Source organism: Dromiciops gliroides, chromosome 5, assembly GCF_019393635.1.
Source record: "Dromiciops gliroides isolate mDroGli1 chromosome 5, mDroGli1.pri, whole genome shotgun sequence".
Taxonomy (NCBI): domain Eukaryota; kingdom Metazoa; phylum Chordata; class Mammalia; order Microbiotheria; family Microbiotheriidae; genus Dromiciops; species Dromiciops gliroides.
Window position 1 is genome coordinate 104562102 of NC_057865.1, and position 16301 is coordinate 104578402.

General features: G+C 39.1%; 1 protein-coding gene across 2 annotated transcripts in view; it reads left to right on the top strand.

The window, feature by feature from the left end:
- The first annotated feature begins 10281 nt into the window (after positions 1-10281).
- The window catches only part of BRAF (B-Raf proto-oncogene, serine/threonine kinase), a 153044-nt gene continuing 147024 nt past the window's right edge, over positions 10282-16301 (top strand). For both annotated transcript variants that reach the window (XM_043965648.1, XM_043965649.1), the window contains exon 1: positions 10282-10415. In XM_043965648.1, coding sequence (XP_043821583.1) covers positions 10290-10415 — 126 coding nt within the window. In that variant the 5' untranslated portion in view covers positions 10282-10289. The remainder of the gene's footprint in view (positions 10416-16301) is intronic.

Sequence of the window (16301 nt, forward strand, 5' to 3'; positions counted from 1 at the left end):
TAAAGAAGAATACAAAGGGAAGGGAAGAGGAATATACTAGGGGAAAGGGGGAGGCAAAGGAAGGATGGGGACGATTATCTCACATAATTGAGGCATGTAGGTAGAAGTCAATACAAACAAAGAGGAAGGTGTGAAGGGGAAAGAACAGTTAACACTTGAGTCTCACTTTCATCTGAACTTGTCAAAGAAGGGAAGAATACATGCTTACAGGGCTGGTTACAGAATATGTTTGACTCAACAGGGAAACAGGAAGGAATAGGGAGAAGGGAAAGCAGTGATAAGAGGGAGGGTAGGTTATGGAAGAGATTACTTTTAAGCAAAACAAACTCTTAAAGGGGGGTGGGAAATAAAGAGAAGTAAGAGCATAAAAGAATAGAATGAAAGTAAATACACAATAGTCATAATAGTGAATGTGAATGGGATAAAGTCACTCATAAAATAGAAGAGAAAATCAGAATGGATTAGAAAGCAAAATTCAACAATATATTGTTTACAAGAAACATACTTGAAACAGAAAGATACACACAAAGTTAAAATAAGGGGCTATAGCAAAATCTATTATGCTTCAGCTGAAGTACAAAGATAGGGGTAGCAATCATGATCTCAGACAACACAATGGCAAAAATAGACCCAGTTTAAAGAGATAAATAGGAAAACTACATTTTCCTGAATGGTACTATATACAATGAATTAATATCAATATTAAATACACATGCACCAAATATCAGTGTCTATATTTTTAAAGGAAAAGTTAAATGAGTTACAGAGAGGAAAAGATAATAAAATTATAATTGCAGAGAACCTCAATTTACCCTTCTCAGACCTCAATAAATAAAAAAGAAATAAAGACCTGGATTGAATTTTAGAACTGTTAAATTTGATAGCCCTTTGGAGATTATTGAATGGAATTAGAAAGTAATAGACACACAAATTGGTTAAATACATTAGGCACAAAAACCTTACAAACAAATACAGAAAAGCAGAAATATTAAACATATCTTTTATAGACCACAATGCAATAAAATTATATCCAATAAAGGGCCTCTGAAACAAAGATTAAAAAATAATTGGACACTAAATTACCTAATCTAAAAAAATGAACAGGTTAAAGAACAAATCATAGAAACAATTAATACTTTCATTAAAAATAAAGACAGTGAGACAACATAGGAAAATTTTAGAAATGCAGCTAAAGCTGGGGGCAGCTAGGTAGCGCAGTGGCAGAGCACTGGCCCTGGATTCAGAAGGACCTGAGTTCAAATCCGACCTCAGACACTTAACACTTACTAGCTGTGTGGCCCTGGGCAAGTCACTTAACCCCAATTGCCTTCCAAAAAAAAAAAAAAAAAAGAAATGCAGCTAAAGTAGTACTTAGCGGAGAATTTATTATCTCAATGTGAGAAAGTGGCAGTAGTACTTTTAAAAATGAAGTTCAGAAAACACACCTGAGCTGAACAAACACACACAGTAGAAATCCAATGCTGGAGATGATACAATTTTAAAGACCCATGGGAATCAATTTTTAAGATAATTTAAATAGGTAGGGGAAGATTCTCTCCAAATGGAAAAGATTATAGACAGTACCTTTACTCCAAAAAGGGGACTGAGAAGACATCATTAAGTATCTATCTGTTTTCCTTATCCATTCACAATTTTTATGAGAATTGTCTACAAATAACAAGGATATCCTTTATTATAATATGAGAAGAGAACAGAGATAGTTTTGCAAATGATTTTCTACACAGGCCAGATCTTCATAGTCACACACCTGACTTAGAGTTTTAAAGAACATAAAATCCTATTATCTATTGTTGACTTTAAAAACATATTTGGGGGCAGCTAGGTGGCTAGAGCACTGGCCCTGGATTCAGGAGGACCTGAGTTCAAATCCGGCCTTAGACACTTAACACTTACTAGCTGTGTGACTCTGGGCAAGTCACTTAACCCCAATTACCTCACCAAAAAAAAAAAAAAAAGAAGACATATTTGTAGAACAAAATGTTCTCAAAGGTATCTCCCATACATATTTTAAATTGTAAGAGATTTTATGGTCCTATATAAACTTGAAAATAATTGTTCTGCCTCAAATGAGGAATTAAATGTGACAGTATATTCACCTAAGATGTTAAATAGTGTGATGGGGGATATCCTATGCAAATTCTGAACAAAAGAGGGAATCCTTATGGATCCCAAGAGTCTCTGTATTTTGTAATCCACACAAAATACTGTGCTAAGTACATTGAGCCCTGGAATACTACACAAACTTCTCAATGAAATATGCAATCTATTTCAAGAGATCAACTTTAGTATTGTGAGAACCAGGGCGCCACCCCCTGTTGAGAAAGCATGAGATGACCTTTCTTAGGTCATCCTGGCATTCTGGAAGTTCATGGACTCCTGTAAGTCATGTCAATTTGATTTGAAGGCTACCAGCCAATTAGCTTGGAGCTATGTGTGGGGACCATCCTTCTTCAGATTCAACAGGGGGCTTCCAGTGGAACTGAGGGGAATTCACTCTCTTTGGAAGCATGAGCTGCTAGGTGAAGGCCAGTTTTTCTATCTATCCCGCATAGGTCTGAGCTAGGTTTTTTCCTTCTTTCAGAGACCTATGCTCTCTCTCTTCACCAACTTCTAATATACTTTAATAAATACTTAAAAGCCTAAACTGTTGCTGAATTTATCAGTAAATCTTAGCTAGTCCCCCCCACACACACACACACACACGGGGGGGGGCACATTAGATTTTAAATATCACAGTATCTGTTTTGTAAAAATTATTAAATTCCAATTATGTAACTGGAAAAATGAATCAATAATTTAAGTGACCCAAAAGTCAACAGAAAATACTGATGGCAGACATAGTCATAGCATATTGTCGATACTGTCTTACATTCAAGAAATGGCATAAAAGACATCTCTTAAGAAAATGACATCAAGAGCAAGAAAAAGGAGTGGGCTGTTGATGTAGTGAGAACAAAGGAAAACAGATGACCTGTTCAGTTATTAAACTGGTATAATGATAGAGCATTTATCAAGTGCTAACTGTGCACTGTACCAACTAATAGGGGATATAAATACAATTAAGCAGGACAGTTCTTGCCCTCAAGGAGTTTACATTCTAACACAAAAAGAGGAACTACAAAAGTAGGGTGAGGAGAAGTGTAGAAGCGTGGTTGTGGGCAATGTAAATCAAAAGCTTATCTGTCAGAACCCACTGTTATGTACCATAAAAAAGCCTCTAGTATACCAGTTGGACTCTTCAAGGAGGATTTATAGAAAAACATGAACAAGAAGTACAGTGGATGAGAAGGCATGGATGGGCTGGCATCTATACTAATGGAGGTAGTAGCCACATTGATAATATTACAGATCAATAAAAATATTGAAGTATTAATCAGCACAAAGGATGATTTGGGGAGCATTGCCAGATTCTATTTTCTGTTATTTTATTTAATATCTCTGAATCAATGTTCATGATTATGATATGGGCCTGTGATTTGTTCTGCCCTTTCTCTGCAAGGTTTGAAGATCCAAATCAGATTTGCTTTATGGAGTTGGGTAGAATGTTGTATTCTCTATGTTTTAAAACAATTTGTGTGATGTAAATATTACTTGTTCTTTGGTAGTTGGAAAGAATTCACTTATAAATTAATATGGCCCCAATACCTTTTTATGTGGCAGTTCATCTGTTTTCTGCACAATTCCTTTTTTTTTTTTCAATTTTTTTTTTGTGAGGCAATTGGAGTTAAGTGACTTGCCCAGGGTCACACAGCTAGTAAGTGTTAAGTGTCTGAGGCTGGATTTGAACTCAGGTCCTCCTGACTCCAGGGCTGGTGCTCCATCCACTGCGCCACCTAGCTGCCCCTGCACAATTCCTTTTTATGAGGTTGATATCTATCTAGGCTATTTCTTGTCTTGTCAATTTGAGCTTTAAATATTTTGCAGATATTCATCGATTTCTTTTAAAATTTTTATTAGCATGAAGCTATTCAGAGTAATTTTTGAGTTTTCTTAATTTCCTTTTATAAATTATAACTTTCCCCTTCTCATTTCTAACACTAATAATTTGGTTTTGGTATTTCATTTTATGGATTAATTTGTTGTTAACTGTAGAAATGTTATGATTATTGGCTTGAAAATGCTCTTGGTTTTATTCACAAACATAACTGTTCTTTGACTTCCCATTTTTATAATTTCTGCCATTATAGTAATAATCATTTCCACTTTTCCTTTAAATGTATTTCTCTATTCATTTTCTAATTTCCTTGAATACAAACACAACTTATTTAATTGATCTTTTTCTCTCTTATTATTATAGTCATTCAGGGCTATATATTTGCCTATGGCTACATAATTATATTTGAAGTATTGTTTCTATAGTTTAGTCATTTTCAGTCATGTCTGATTCTTCATGACCCTATTTGGGGTTTTCTTGGCAAAGATACTGGAGTGGTTTGCCAATTACTTCTTCAGCTCATTTTGTAGATGAGAAAACTGAGGCAAACATGGTTAAGTGGCTTGCCCAGGGTCATATAACCAAAAAATGTCTGAGGTCAGATTTTAACTCAGGTATTCCTGACTCCAGGCCCAGCACTCTATCCACTGTACCACTTAGCTGCCCTAGCTATAGCATAGCCGAACTTAACTAAAAAAAAATTAACAAAATTCATATATTCTATACTATTAAATCTATAAGAACAACAGAGGTCAAGTGAGAGGCAGGCTATACTTCCCACTGTGCTGGGTACACACACAAGCCCATCTTATTAGGAAATATACATCTTGCGAAACTCCAGACCTGATGAGTAAGAGACTCTCAGAGTTAGAAGGGACCTCAGAAGCCATCTAGTCCAACCCATACAAGAACAAGGACCACCTCTACAAAATCCTTGAAAAAGGGTCATCACAGACCTTGAAGACCTCCATTGAGGGGGAACCCCTCACCTTCAGGGCCAACCCACTCATTTCTGAATAGTTGCAATTGGTTTTTGTTTTGTTTTGCAGGGCAATGAGGGTTAAGTGACTTGCCCAGGGTCACACAGCTAGTAAGTGTCAAGTGTTTGAGGTTGGATTTGAGCTCAGGTCCTCCTGAATCCAGGGCCAGTGCTTTATCCACTGCACCACCTTGCTGTCCAAGATAGCTCCAATTTTTTTTTTTTTTTTTGGTGAGGCAATTGAGGTTAAGTGGCTTGCCTGGGGTCACACAGCTAGTGTTAAGTGTCTGAGTCTGGATTTGAACTTAGGTCCTCCTGACTCCAGGGCCGGTGCTTTATCCACTGTCCCACCTAGCTGCCCCTGATAGCTCTAATCGTTAAGGAGTTTTTCCTTATATGAAGCCAAAATTTGTCTCTTTGCAACTTTCAGGCATTTTTTTTGCCCTCTTCAGCCAAGTAAAACAAGTTTAATGTCTCTTCTATATAATATGATCTTTCAAATATTCGAAGTTAGCTACCATATGTCTGAGAATCTTCTCTTCCCTAATTGAAATAGTCCTCGTTCTTCAAACTGAGTCTCACCCGACATGGACTCAAGACTCTTTACTATCCTGGCTGCCATCCTCAAGATGCTTTGTCTCCTAATTATCAATGTACTTCTTAAAATTTGATGCCCAGAACTGAATAAAATATTCTAGATACGGTTTAAATAGGGCAGAGTATATAGTGGGACTATCACCTCCTTCTTCATGATTGCTATGCTGGGCCTGGAGTCAGGAAGACCTGAGTTCAAAGCTGTCCTTATACACTTACTTGCTATGTGACTCTGGGCAAGTCACTTAACCTCTGTTTGCCCCAGTTTCCTCATATATAAAACAGGGATAAATAATAGCATCTACCTCCCAGGGCTGTTATGGGGATCAAATGAAATAATAAGTGTAAAGCACTTGGCACAGTACCTGGCAAATAGTGAGCACTATATAAATATTAGCTATTATTACCTATTTATGTGACTATATTGCACCTAATTTTGAACTTGCAGTCTACTAAAACCCTCAGATCTTTTTTCAAATTGCTGTCTAACTATAGCTCCTCCAATTCGTAAATGGGAAGTTGATTTTTTTTATCTCAAGTGTAAGACTTGGCATTTATGCTGATTAAATCTTATCTGATTACATTTGATAAAAAATATTCTGGCCTATCCCTTTTTTTGTCTGCCATTTAAGGTGTGAGTTATCTTGTCAAGATTTGTGATATCTGCAAATATGCAAAATAAGGCATACCTTTATCCAAGTCATTAAATGTTTTTGTTTTTGTCTTTTTGGGGTTTTTTTGTAGGGCAATGGGGGTTAAGTGACTTGCCCAGGGTCAAGTGTCTGAGGTCAGATTTGAACTCAGGTCCTCCTGAATCCAGGGCCCGTCCTTTATCCACTGAGCCACCTAGCTGCCCCCCCCCCAAGTCATTAAATGTTAATACAGTCAACCACCAATCCCTGGGGTGTTTCCCTGGCTCCTGTTCTTTGGGTCTGGCCATTTCACTAGTCCTGAGTTCACCTACCTGTACTATTGTTTAGCCCCAATACTAACGGCTTGACCCTGGACAAATCACAAATACCCTGGGCCTCATTTTCTGATGTGTCAAATGAATGAACTGGACTAGACATAGGTCCTTTAAGGTCCTTTCCTGTTCTATGATTCTCTGAAAGGTAGGTAGGTCTGTATTGTCAAAGGCTAAACTTTCAAAGTCAAGATATTTGTATCATAAATGTGGGAAGGTGATTCCATGTTTCAATCATACTGTAGCTACTGACACCTCTTAGTCAGGTGACCCTAGGCAAGTCACTTAACCATTTTCTGAGCCTCAGCTTTCCCATAGGTGAAATGAAGATCATCCTCATACTATCTATCTTGGAAAGGAAAGTGTTTTATAAACCTTAAAGTATAAGATATGTCATTATTTTATTATCATAACATAGGGGACCAAGTTACTAAGATTCAGCAAACATTTATCAAGTACCTCTGATGTGCAAGGTGTTAGGTGCTGAGGGAGGTTCAAATATTACACAGTCCTTGCACTCAAAAATCCTCTACCATTCTTCTCCTTTGATTTATTTCCCTTATGTATTTCTTTCAGATTCCTGGGTTTTAGACACTACAAAAGATTTATTTCCTTAACTCAGACAGAAAGTCAAATAATAAAATTGGAAGTTAAACTTCTCAGATTTTACCTTTTTTTCTGAATCTACATTTGGGGCCCTCATCTCTCTCCTGAGATCCTGCATTGCCAATTACTCGCTGAACATCCTGCCTCTGATACTCCGTGGGACCTTCAGCAAGTTATTAACCTGCCTGGACCTGAGTTTCCCCATCTGTAAAATAAACAAATTGGACTAAATGGCCTGAACTTCTTTCCAACTCTACATCTGGTCTCCTCCTGGATTTCATGTAGACCTCTCAGAATCACTATGTCCCAGAACAGAATGCATTGCCTCTTCTCATCCTCCAAGCTGATCCCAGTCTTCATGTTTACCTATTTCTTCTAGTCACTTGGGTTCAAATCCCTTATGGTGATCTCTGACACTTCAGTCTCCTTCATCCCCTTCATGCCATATTCAATCAGCTGCCAGGTCTTGTATAATCAATAATACCATCAACATCTCTGGCAATCAGTTTTTCCTTTCCACTCAAACAACCACCACCCTTCTTCAGATCCTCTTCACCCCTTATCTTTACTATTCCAGTAAAGGGTTTCACTTCTCATATCTTCCCCTTTCAATCTGTCCTCTATACAGCTTCTAAAAGAATCTTTCTGAAGCATGGGACTATGTTACTCTCGTGCTAGAGTCTTCAATAGCTTATTGTTTCAAGAATAATTTGGGGCAAAAGGGCTATAAAACTGTGACCCAGCAATAGCACTACTAGGTCTATATCCCAAAGAGATAATAAAAAAGGGAAAAGGACCCACATATACAAAAATACTTATAGCAGCTTTTTGTGGTAGCAAAGAATTGGAAATTGAGGGGATGCCCATCAATTGGGGAATGACTGAACAAACTGTGGTATATGAATGTAATGGAATACTATTGTGCTGTAAGAAATGATGAGCAGGCAGATTTCAGAAAGACCTGGAAAGACTTACATGGATTGATGTTGAGTGAAAAAAGCAGAACCAGGAGAATATAGTACACAGTAACAGCAACATTGTGTGATGATCAACTGTGATAGACTAAGCCCTTCTCAGTAATGCAATGATCTCAGACAATTTCAAAGGACTCACGCTCTCCACATCCAGAAAAAGAACTATGGAGTCGGAATGCAGATTGAAGCATACTATTTTCACTTTTTTTTGTTTTATTGTTTCTTCTTTCTTGTGGTTTTCCCCTTTTGTTCTGATTCTTCTCCCACAACATAACTAATGTGGAAATATGTTCAACATGATTGAACCGTATAACTGATATCAGATTGCTTGCTGTCTTGGGGTGGGGGAAGAGAAGAGAGGGAAGGAGGGAAAAAATTGGAACTCAAAACCTTACAAAAACAAATGTTGAAAACTATCTTTACATGTAACTGGAAAAAATAAAATTAAATACTATTAAAAATAATAATTAGGGGCATCTAGGTGTTGCAGTAGATAGAGCACAGTGGATGTAATCAGGAAAATGTGAGTTCGAATTGAGCCTCAGGTACTGGCTGTGTGACCTTGGGCAAGTTATTTAATATCTCTTTGTATCAGTTTCTTCAACTGTAAAATGGGGATAATCATAGCACCTACCTCCCAGGATTGTTGTGAAGATCAAATGAAAACTTGCAAAGCACCTGGCACATAGTAAGTGTGCCATATAAATGCTTGTTGTTGTCTTGTTATATGTCAATTCTTCTATTTGGTGATTAAAACTCTTCATAGTCTGATTCCAGCATACCTTTTCAGGGTTTGTTCATGTTATTCCCCTTCACAAACTAGTTTCAAGCCAAACTGCTTTACTTGCTGCTCAAATTCAGCATTCTATCTTTCATCACACCTTTCTATATAACCTGTCTACATCTGGAATTTACTACTTCACCTTGGCTTTTGAATGATCTCTAGTCTATTTCCTAGGCTCAGTTCATATCTCACCTTCCACATTTGATCCAAAGTTCTAATTTGTCCAGGTGGAGATCTAGCCTTCTGGATCATCCTAGTTCTACTACCTCCCTTCTCAAATTATCTTGTATTTACTTGTCTAAGTTCTCTTGCAAAGGATTTTGGTAAGTTCCTTAAAGGCCAGGAACTATTATATTTTTGTCTTTTTTATTTCTAGGGCCTAACACAGTGCTTTGCATATAGTTGACAATAAATGATTCCTAAACTGACCTTTTTGAATATATTTTGAATCTAACAGCAGTTTTAAGTTAGAATGGTTTCTTCATAGCTATATTTAGTGAAAGAAAAGAAATGCATAAGAAATTTCCATCAGAAATAGTTTCAGTTTTCTGTAAAGAGTGTCAGTTATCTATAAAACCCTCTAACCTGGCACACCTCATCCCCTAATGCTGCCGGAGAGGTGACCCCTGACTATGTAACAAAATCTTTGTGCGATAAAGTCTTCTCCAGACAGGCCTGTGACCTACTTAACGGGTCAAATCTCTTTAGGAAGAACTACAAAATAACACTTGAATTCTTTGGTAGGACTAGGATTTGTTTGTATCCAATATTGCTTGAAATAAATGGGTTGCAAACTGGGGAGGAGACATACTTGGGGGTGGGATGTTTCGCATATTCTTATTATTCGTGCTTCTATGTTGCAAGATTAGCCCAGGGACCCCGGTGGATGGGGCTCCTCTTGGCCCTTTCCCCACCCCGCAAAACCCCATCCATCCATCAGAACCGCATCCGCACGCTCTCCAGGATGGGGGGCGACGGAAAAAGAGGAGCACCTGAAAAGGGATGCGGGACTGGATGAGATGCAGCAGTCTCCGACAGCCGATCGACCCTGGACTTGGCGCTGGGGGGCGGTGCGTGTGCCAAAGTGGGCGTAGCCGTAGCCTCCCGTGACGACAAAGGGAGGGGCTCCCGAGTGACGCCACGCAGCTCCCCGCCGGTGATGTCACACCAGTGACGCCACGGTCTGCGCTCTCCCCTCCTCCCCCTCCCCGCTCCGGGTTCGCTTCCTCCTCGTTTTCCCTTCTCTCTTCCATCCGCGCTCCCCCCTCCCGGTTTCAACGCCGCGCGCGCGCGCGCGCGCGCAAACACACACAAAGTCATACACACTCGCTCCCCCTCAGGACCCGCCCCCACTCTCCTCTCCCTCCCCCAGCATTACCCCTCCCCCTCCCCGCCCAGCCGCGGTCGCTCGGGCTCCAGCTCTTGGTTACAAGATGGCGGCACTGAGCAGCGGCGGTAGCGGCGGCGCGGAGCAGGGCCCCGCTCTCTTCAACGGGGACATGGATCCCGAGGCTGGCGCCGGCTCGGCGTCCTCCGCCGAGCCGGCCATCCCCGAGGAGGTGAGTGAAGGCGGTCGGCCGGGCTGCCGGGCAAGCGGGCGGGCTGGCGCTGACCTCCCCCCATCTCGACCGCAGATTGGGGGGGGAAGGGGCGCAGATGAAGGCGGCCCCTCATCTGCCCCCCCGACCCGGGATGATGGGAGACCCCCCCACGCGCACGCGCACGCGCAGCCTTCCAACACGTAAACACCCGGGGGCCCCCCAGGGACAGGGCTCCCCTTGGCCCTGGTCCGGGGCTGGGGGGTTCGGGGGGGGCAGCAGAAGTTGGGGAGGAGGAACAGAGCCTAGATTTGGCTCTAGAAGGTCACGACCTGCCGCGATCCTCAGACCCACGATCCCCTTTCTCCCCCCCCCCCCGACCCCCTGTGTTTTTCCCCCGTGTGTGTTGGGTAGGGGATGTTGCGAAGGAGAAGGGGGAAATACCCCCCCCCCCAGTGGCCTGTGTCTGCTAGGGCATGTGTACGTGGGTGGGGGTGGGGAGGAGGAGGAGGAGGATGGGGGCCTTCTACCGGGTGGCCCAGGCTGCCCTCCTCTCTCTCCCCCTCTGCCTCCCTGAGTGTTTGGAGATTGTTTCCCAGCCAACGAAGACAGGGTTTTCTGTTTCTCTCTTTCGCTGACCATCCCTGAAGCCCAAGGATCCTTCGGTCCTCCCATCTCTGAGCCCGCCCCCCCCCTTATTTTTGTAAACACCGTGTCGCTGACATCCTTACTCCACTCTCCCCCCTCCTCCCCCACTGTTATGACCTGTCCCCCCCTTTCACCTCCCTCACTTTTTGCTTCGATGGCTACTCTGTTCTTTTCCTTTTGGCAAATCCCCACTGAGGCTTCCTACTTCATTCCTTGGCTCTCTTACATTATATGCTACCTCCTTTATGTTCGCAAATTTCTTTGGACACCTTTGACTATTGTCTCTAAAGTTGTTGAGATCCCACAAAGTTTCCACAGCACTAACCCTCTATTTCCCCATGTTGGACGATTTCTCACAGTTGAATGCTGTCTCTTATTTCGCACCTATTTTCCCCCTCTCATCCTTAACATTTATGTCTAATTGTTTTTTGAATGTTTTTACTTCTGTCTTCTCTCCTTTCTCTTCCTTGGCTTTTTAAATTAGATGTTTTCTTGTCACATCCTCAAATTGTTATTTTGTTACAATTTGTTGTATGTTACAAATAAGGTAATACCTGAGATGTAATTTGTTTTTCAGTGATTAATTGGGCGTTGAGGTTAGGTTGCTGATTTTGCTTTACTTTAATAACTTCTTTTCTCTCCTTCCTCATAACTTTTTCCAAGTTTGTCTTTAATGTTCTGTTGCTTTACCTTGAAATTCATAGGATGTGCTTTCTTCATTATCTGATTCAATAACCTACTATTCTGTTTGCACGCTTTCCTACCCTGAACCTGATACTGTTGTTGCCCAAATATTACCACCTCTCATAGGATAGCTATGTCCTAGCCTAAATCTTTCTTGGCAAAATTACACCCATTTTCAATTACCACTTTTACTGAGGTCTCCATTTCCTTTCAACTTAATTTCCTGTGATATTCCTCTTAATTTTTCCTAACTTCTTTTCACCTATAAAACTCTTACCCATTCCTCATTTCCAGCTTATACTTTCAAGTTTCCCTTGTCCCAGTTTTCATTCATTCTGCTTGATTTCCTGCATTTGCTACTTGGTGAGGCTTCCTCTTATCTTCCTCACACCTCCACATTTCTTCTTATTTATAAACAGCTTTGTTCTGTTGACATGGAAATTTATTTTTAGGAGACATTGTTTTTAATGGCTTAATACTAGGGGCTAGCTAGCTGTCTGTTTTGTCCTTAAGTTGAATGTGACTTTGTCTGATGACACAGGTGCTTCTAGGTTAACATTGTTTTTGGTCGTATGGTATCCTTATTTCAGAGTTATTGAACTAAAAAGAAAGACTATACAAATAAATTAAGATTTATTATGAAATTGAGGAGCTCCAAAGATTTGATTGCATTACCGTTACTATCAGCAACCTTTTTAATTTTACTATTACCAGATCAATTAACTTGTCAAGGTGATACCTCAATATGTTATCTGATTTTAAGCCTAGTTTTTAATCATTAAATAATGAGTTCATTCTCAACCCCTGAAAAAATTTGTTGATTTTTTTTCTCTTTCCGTTGGAGAATTAGTTTTTCTGTGGTTTTGGACCTTGGGATTCAGTTGTTATCGATTGGAAATGATGTGGAATTTGTTGCCTTTATTATAAATGTTCTGAACGCTATAACTTTCAAATATATGGTAATTGTCAGCATTGAAGAAGGTAATTTCCCTTCAAGTAAATGTCTTTTCTGTTTAATATTAGTAAAAAATGGAAACCAAAATGCACTGGGATCCAGTTGAGAACTTGGCTTTCAGCCTTTTATGAATTATAATCAGAACAGACTCAGCAAAGAATAATGTCCCTTGTATGTAATGAAGAGTTTTATACAGAGAAGGAATAAGGGATGAACAAGCTTCAAAGTACTCTATTTGTAAACATAATTAAGTTTTGAACAAGAAAGTAATTCAGATTTATAGACTAGAAGTAAAGTACATCTTTTTGAGAAGAACTACTGTACCAATGTGCTTTCTTAGCACAGTTAGCAATGCAGTTCACTTTTGATAGGAGCCATTTACTTCTGAACCTTCTTCCTGTTTAGTCCCAAAGTTAATTTAACCGCACCTGCCCTGGTATTGAGATTACCAGTTGTGTAAAGTCAGCATATATACATGTTATTTTTATTGTTCTCCTAAATCATCTCTTATCTTCAACAAGCATTTATTAAAATAGTCCTTACTATGTAATAGAGGATAAGAAGCCCAAAACAACACAGTCCCTACCCTTAAGGAGCTTAGGTTCTGTTGGGGAGAAATATGTACACAGTAAAATATATACAAGTAATACAAATTAGAGGTGGAGGAGAGCACTGACATCTGGAGAAAATCAAGAAAGGCCTCTTGTAGGAAGTGGCAATTGAGCTGAGCCTTGACCACAATGAGGGTTTCTAAGACATGGGGAGGGAGAGAAAGGGAGGGAATGTTGTTTACAGCAACAGAAACAGTTTGGCTAGACCATAGAGTGCTCAAGAGGGAATGATGTCAAATCAGTTTGGGGAAAAAAATGATTCCTTAGATCCAGCTTGTGACTGGCTTAAATGCCACACATGTAAATGTGCTTTATCCTTGATGATGGAGTCCAGTGAAGTTTCTTGAACCAGGGATATGTGAGATGGTCAGTGTTAGATGGTAACTGTGTAAAAAATGGTTTGCAGAGAGGAAAGATCAGGAAAAACCAATAAGGAGACTGTTGCAGTGGTCTAGGTGTGAGGTGATAAGGGTTTGACCTAGAGTAGTGATTGTGAGAAAGATGAGTGAAGGATAATTCCAAGGTTGGAAACCTGGGCTACTGGAAGGATGAGTCTTCCATAGAAATATGGCAGAAGGGGCAGCAGATAAAGCATCCGCTCTGGATTCAGGAGGACCTGAGTTCAAATCTGGGCTCAGACACTTGATACTTACTAGCTGTGTGACCCTGGGCAAGTCACTTAACCCCAATTGCTTCACCAAAAAAAGAAAAGAAAAGAAATATGGCAGAAGGGTGAGTTTAGGGTGAAAGAAATGAGTTCTATGGAGAGGCAAGCATGTTGCAGTGGAGATGCTAAGAGAGCAGGTATACTTAGGTAATATAATGACTTCAGTTAATGAGTTCTTTGGGTATGAATTCCCTTTATAAGGGAAGAGGCTTCTATTAAGACAAATAAAAATTTTCATAAATAAAATGAAGCATTTTTGACTGAATGGCAGTGTTCCTTTTATATTTTGTATTTGTACAGAAAAAAAAACCTTTTTGAACAGCTATTTGCATAAAGCTTTTGAATTTTGTACCCTAGGATTCCTCTTTTTTGTTCTTTTTCTCCCCATTCCATATTAATAAATTCACTGTTTTCTACCTTCCTCTTCTGTATCACAATATGAAAGGAACTGACATAAAATTTTTACATTTGTCTTCAGTGTCTTTAGAATTCTTTTTTGTGTCCATTACTTCTATTCAGTGGGATTCTTCTCTGTGTTGTTTTGTCTTCTGACTTGATCTTCTGTAATTATTATTATTATTTTTTGTTATTTCGGTGATGATTCCACATCAAAACATCAATATCTGAAGAGAAAATTTTGGAGAAATAATGGGCCCTGAAATAAGTATTCTGCTTTGGTTGACCCTCAAAGGCAGCCTACCTCTTTGGGGACTCTCAAGGGAAAAGGAAGCTGTTCAGGAGGGATGTGATGCTCTCTCCCTGTCCTAGAACCAGAAGGTGCTAGTTAGATGCCTTTTCTTGCTTGACATCTATTACTGGGATTTTCTAGATATGGGAGGAATATAGCCTTTTCTCTGTCTTGGAATTTAACTTAATTGCCTGAGTGTAAGTTGGGTCCTTTCCCACCTTCCCTAACCATAACCCTACTTCCTCCCTTGTCCTAAGACTTTCAGATGTAAATTTTTGTCTTCTGGAACATGTGACGATGTTTTAGGTGACATTTAATGTTTTCATATTCTCTAGGTGTTATTTTAATTGGTTATATGAACTTTAATGTTAAAATTGTGATAATAGTAATTAAAACATAACATTTTATATAAATTATACTTTTTCCTAGTCTGTGGTAGAATGGCTGTTTGTTATTATGTATTATTGTTTGATTGAGAAGTGAATTTCTGTATTTTTGGTGTGAAGGGAATCCTTTTCTGACAGCTTGGTATGTGTTTAAAGGCCTTATGTTATTCCATCTTTTATAAAAGTGACGACAATAAAGTGAGTTGTTTGATTTTAACCTCTTTAAGAGGATTATTATCATATAAGTGCCATCTATCTGAATGTAAATAGTCTTAAATAACTTATTCCAAACTCTCTACCTATCTTATCCACCACTTCTTTGTTTTGTTCAGTTAGAATCTGTTAAGGGGAGTCCTCAGTTTAAGATAGATGAACCTGTTTGGGAGCCTTAAGAAATAAATCCCTGTGTACTAAAGTAGCTATTTTCATAGTAACAATGTTTATGTAGCTCAATATTAGTATAGGAACTAAAAGTAGGGTCCTTTTTATCTCCTTTAGACATTTGGTGGGTAGATTAATTTTTCTGGGAGGTAGCTTTATTTCTAAGGGCTTTTTGTTTTGTTTTTTGCTACCAACCTAATTTACTATCATACTTAATTAGCTTCGTCGCCAAAAGAAGCTCATAGTACAGTCTCCACCCTGAAATTAAGCAATTATTTTTCTCCCCTCTACCCTCTGAAATTATTTTTGGTTACCACCTTCTATCCTAAGATTATTTATTATTATTATTATTATTATTATTATTATTATTATTATTATTATTATTATTATTATTATCATCCTTCCTCCCCCTCACCAAGATTATGCCTACAGAGTGAAATTGATGCTTAGTCGGTTTCACATTCCATCTTGGTAGGCCCTGGGGATGCCTTCTGTACAAAGTGTGTAAACTGCTTTGAACCTAATTAGCTTTATATATTCTGGAAGCCCTACAAAAGTAGAGATGAAACTGACTAAGCTTGCATCAGTTTCATTCTTGTGATGCTGCTGTTGAATTACCCACAGCACTTTGAGAAAAGACATTGTTATAGAAAAAACTCTTCGTCTACCATAAACCTCCCTAGTATAATATCCATTAGAGATATTTTAAATATTTGTGTTTGGGGGAAAAGAAAGGTATATAGGAATGTAGATATATCCCACAAATAACTGAAATTCCTATATTTGATTAATAATTTTTTTTATTTCTCAAAAGTATAAGATTATTTTTGAAAGTTTTTTTAACAGCCCATAATAAGTTGTCTTCATTTTAGAATTTCATTACATTC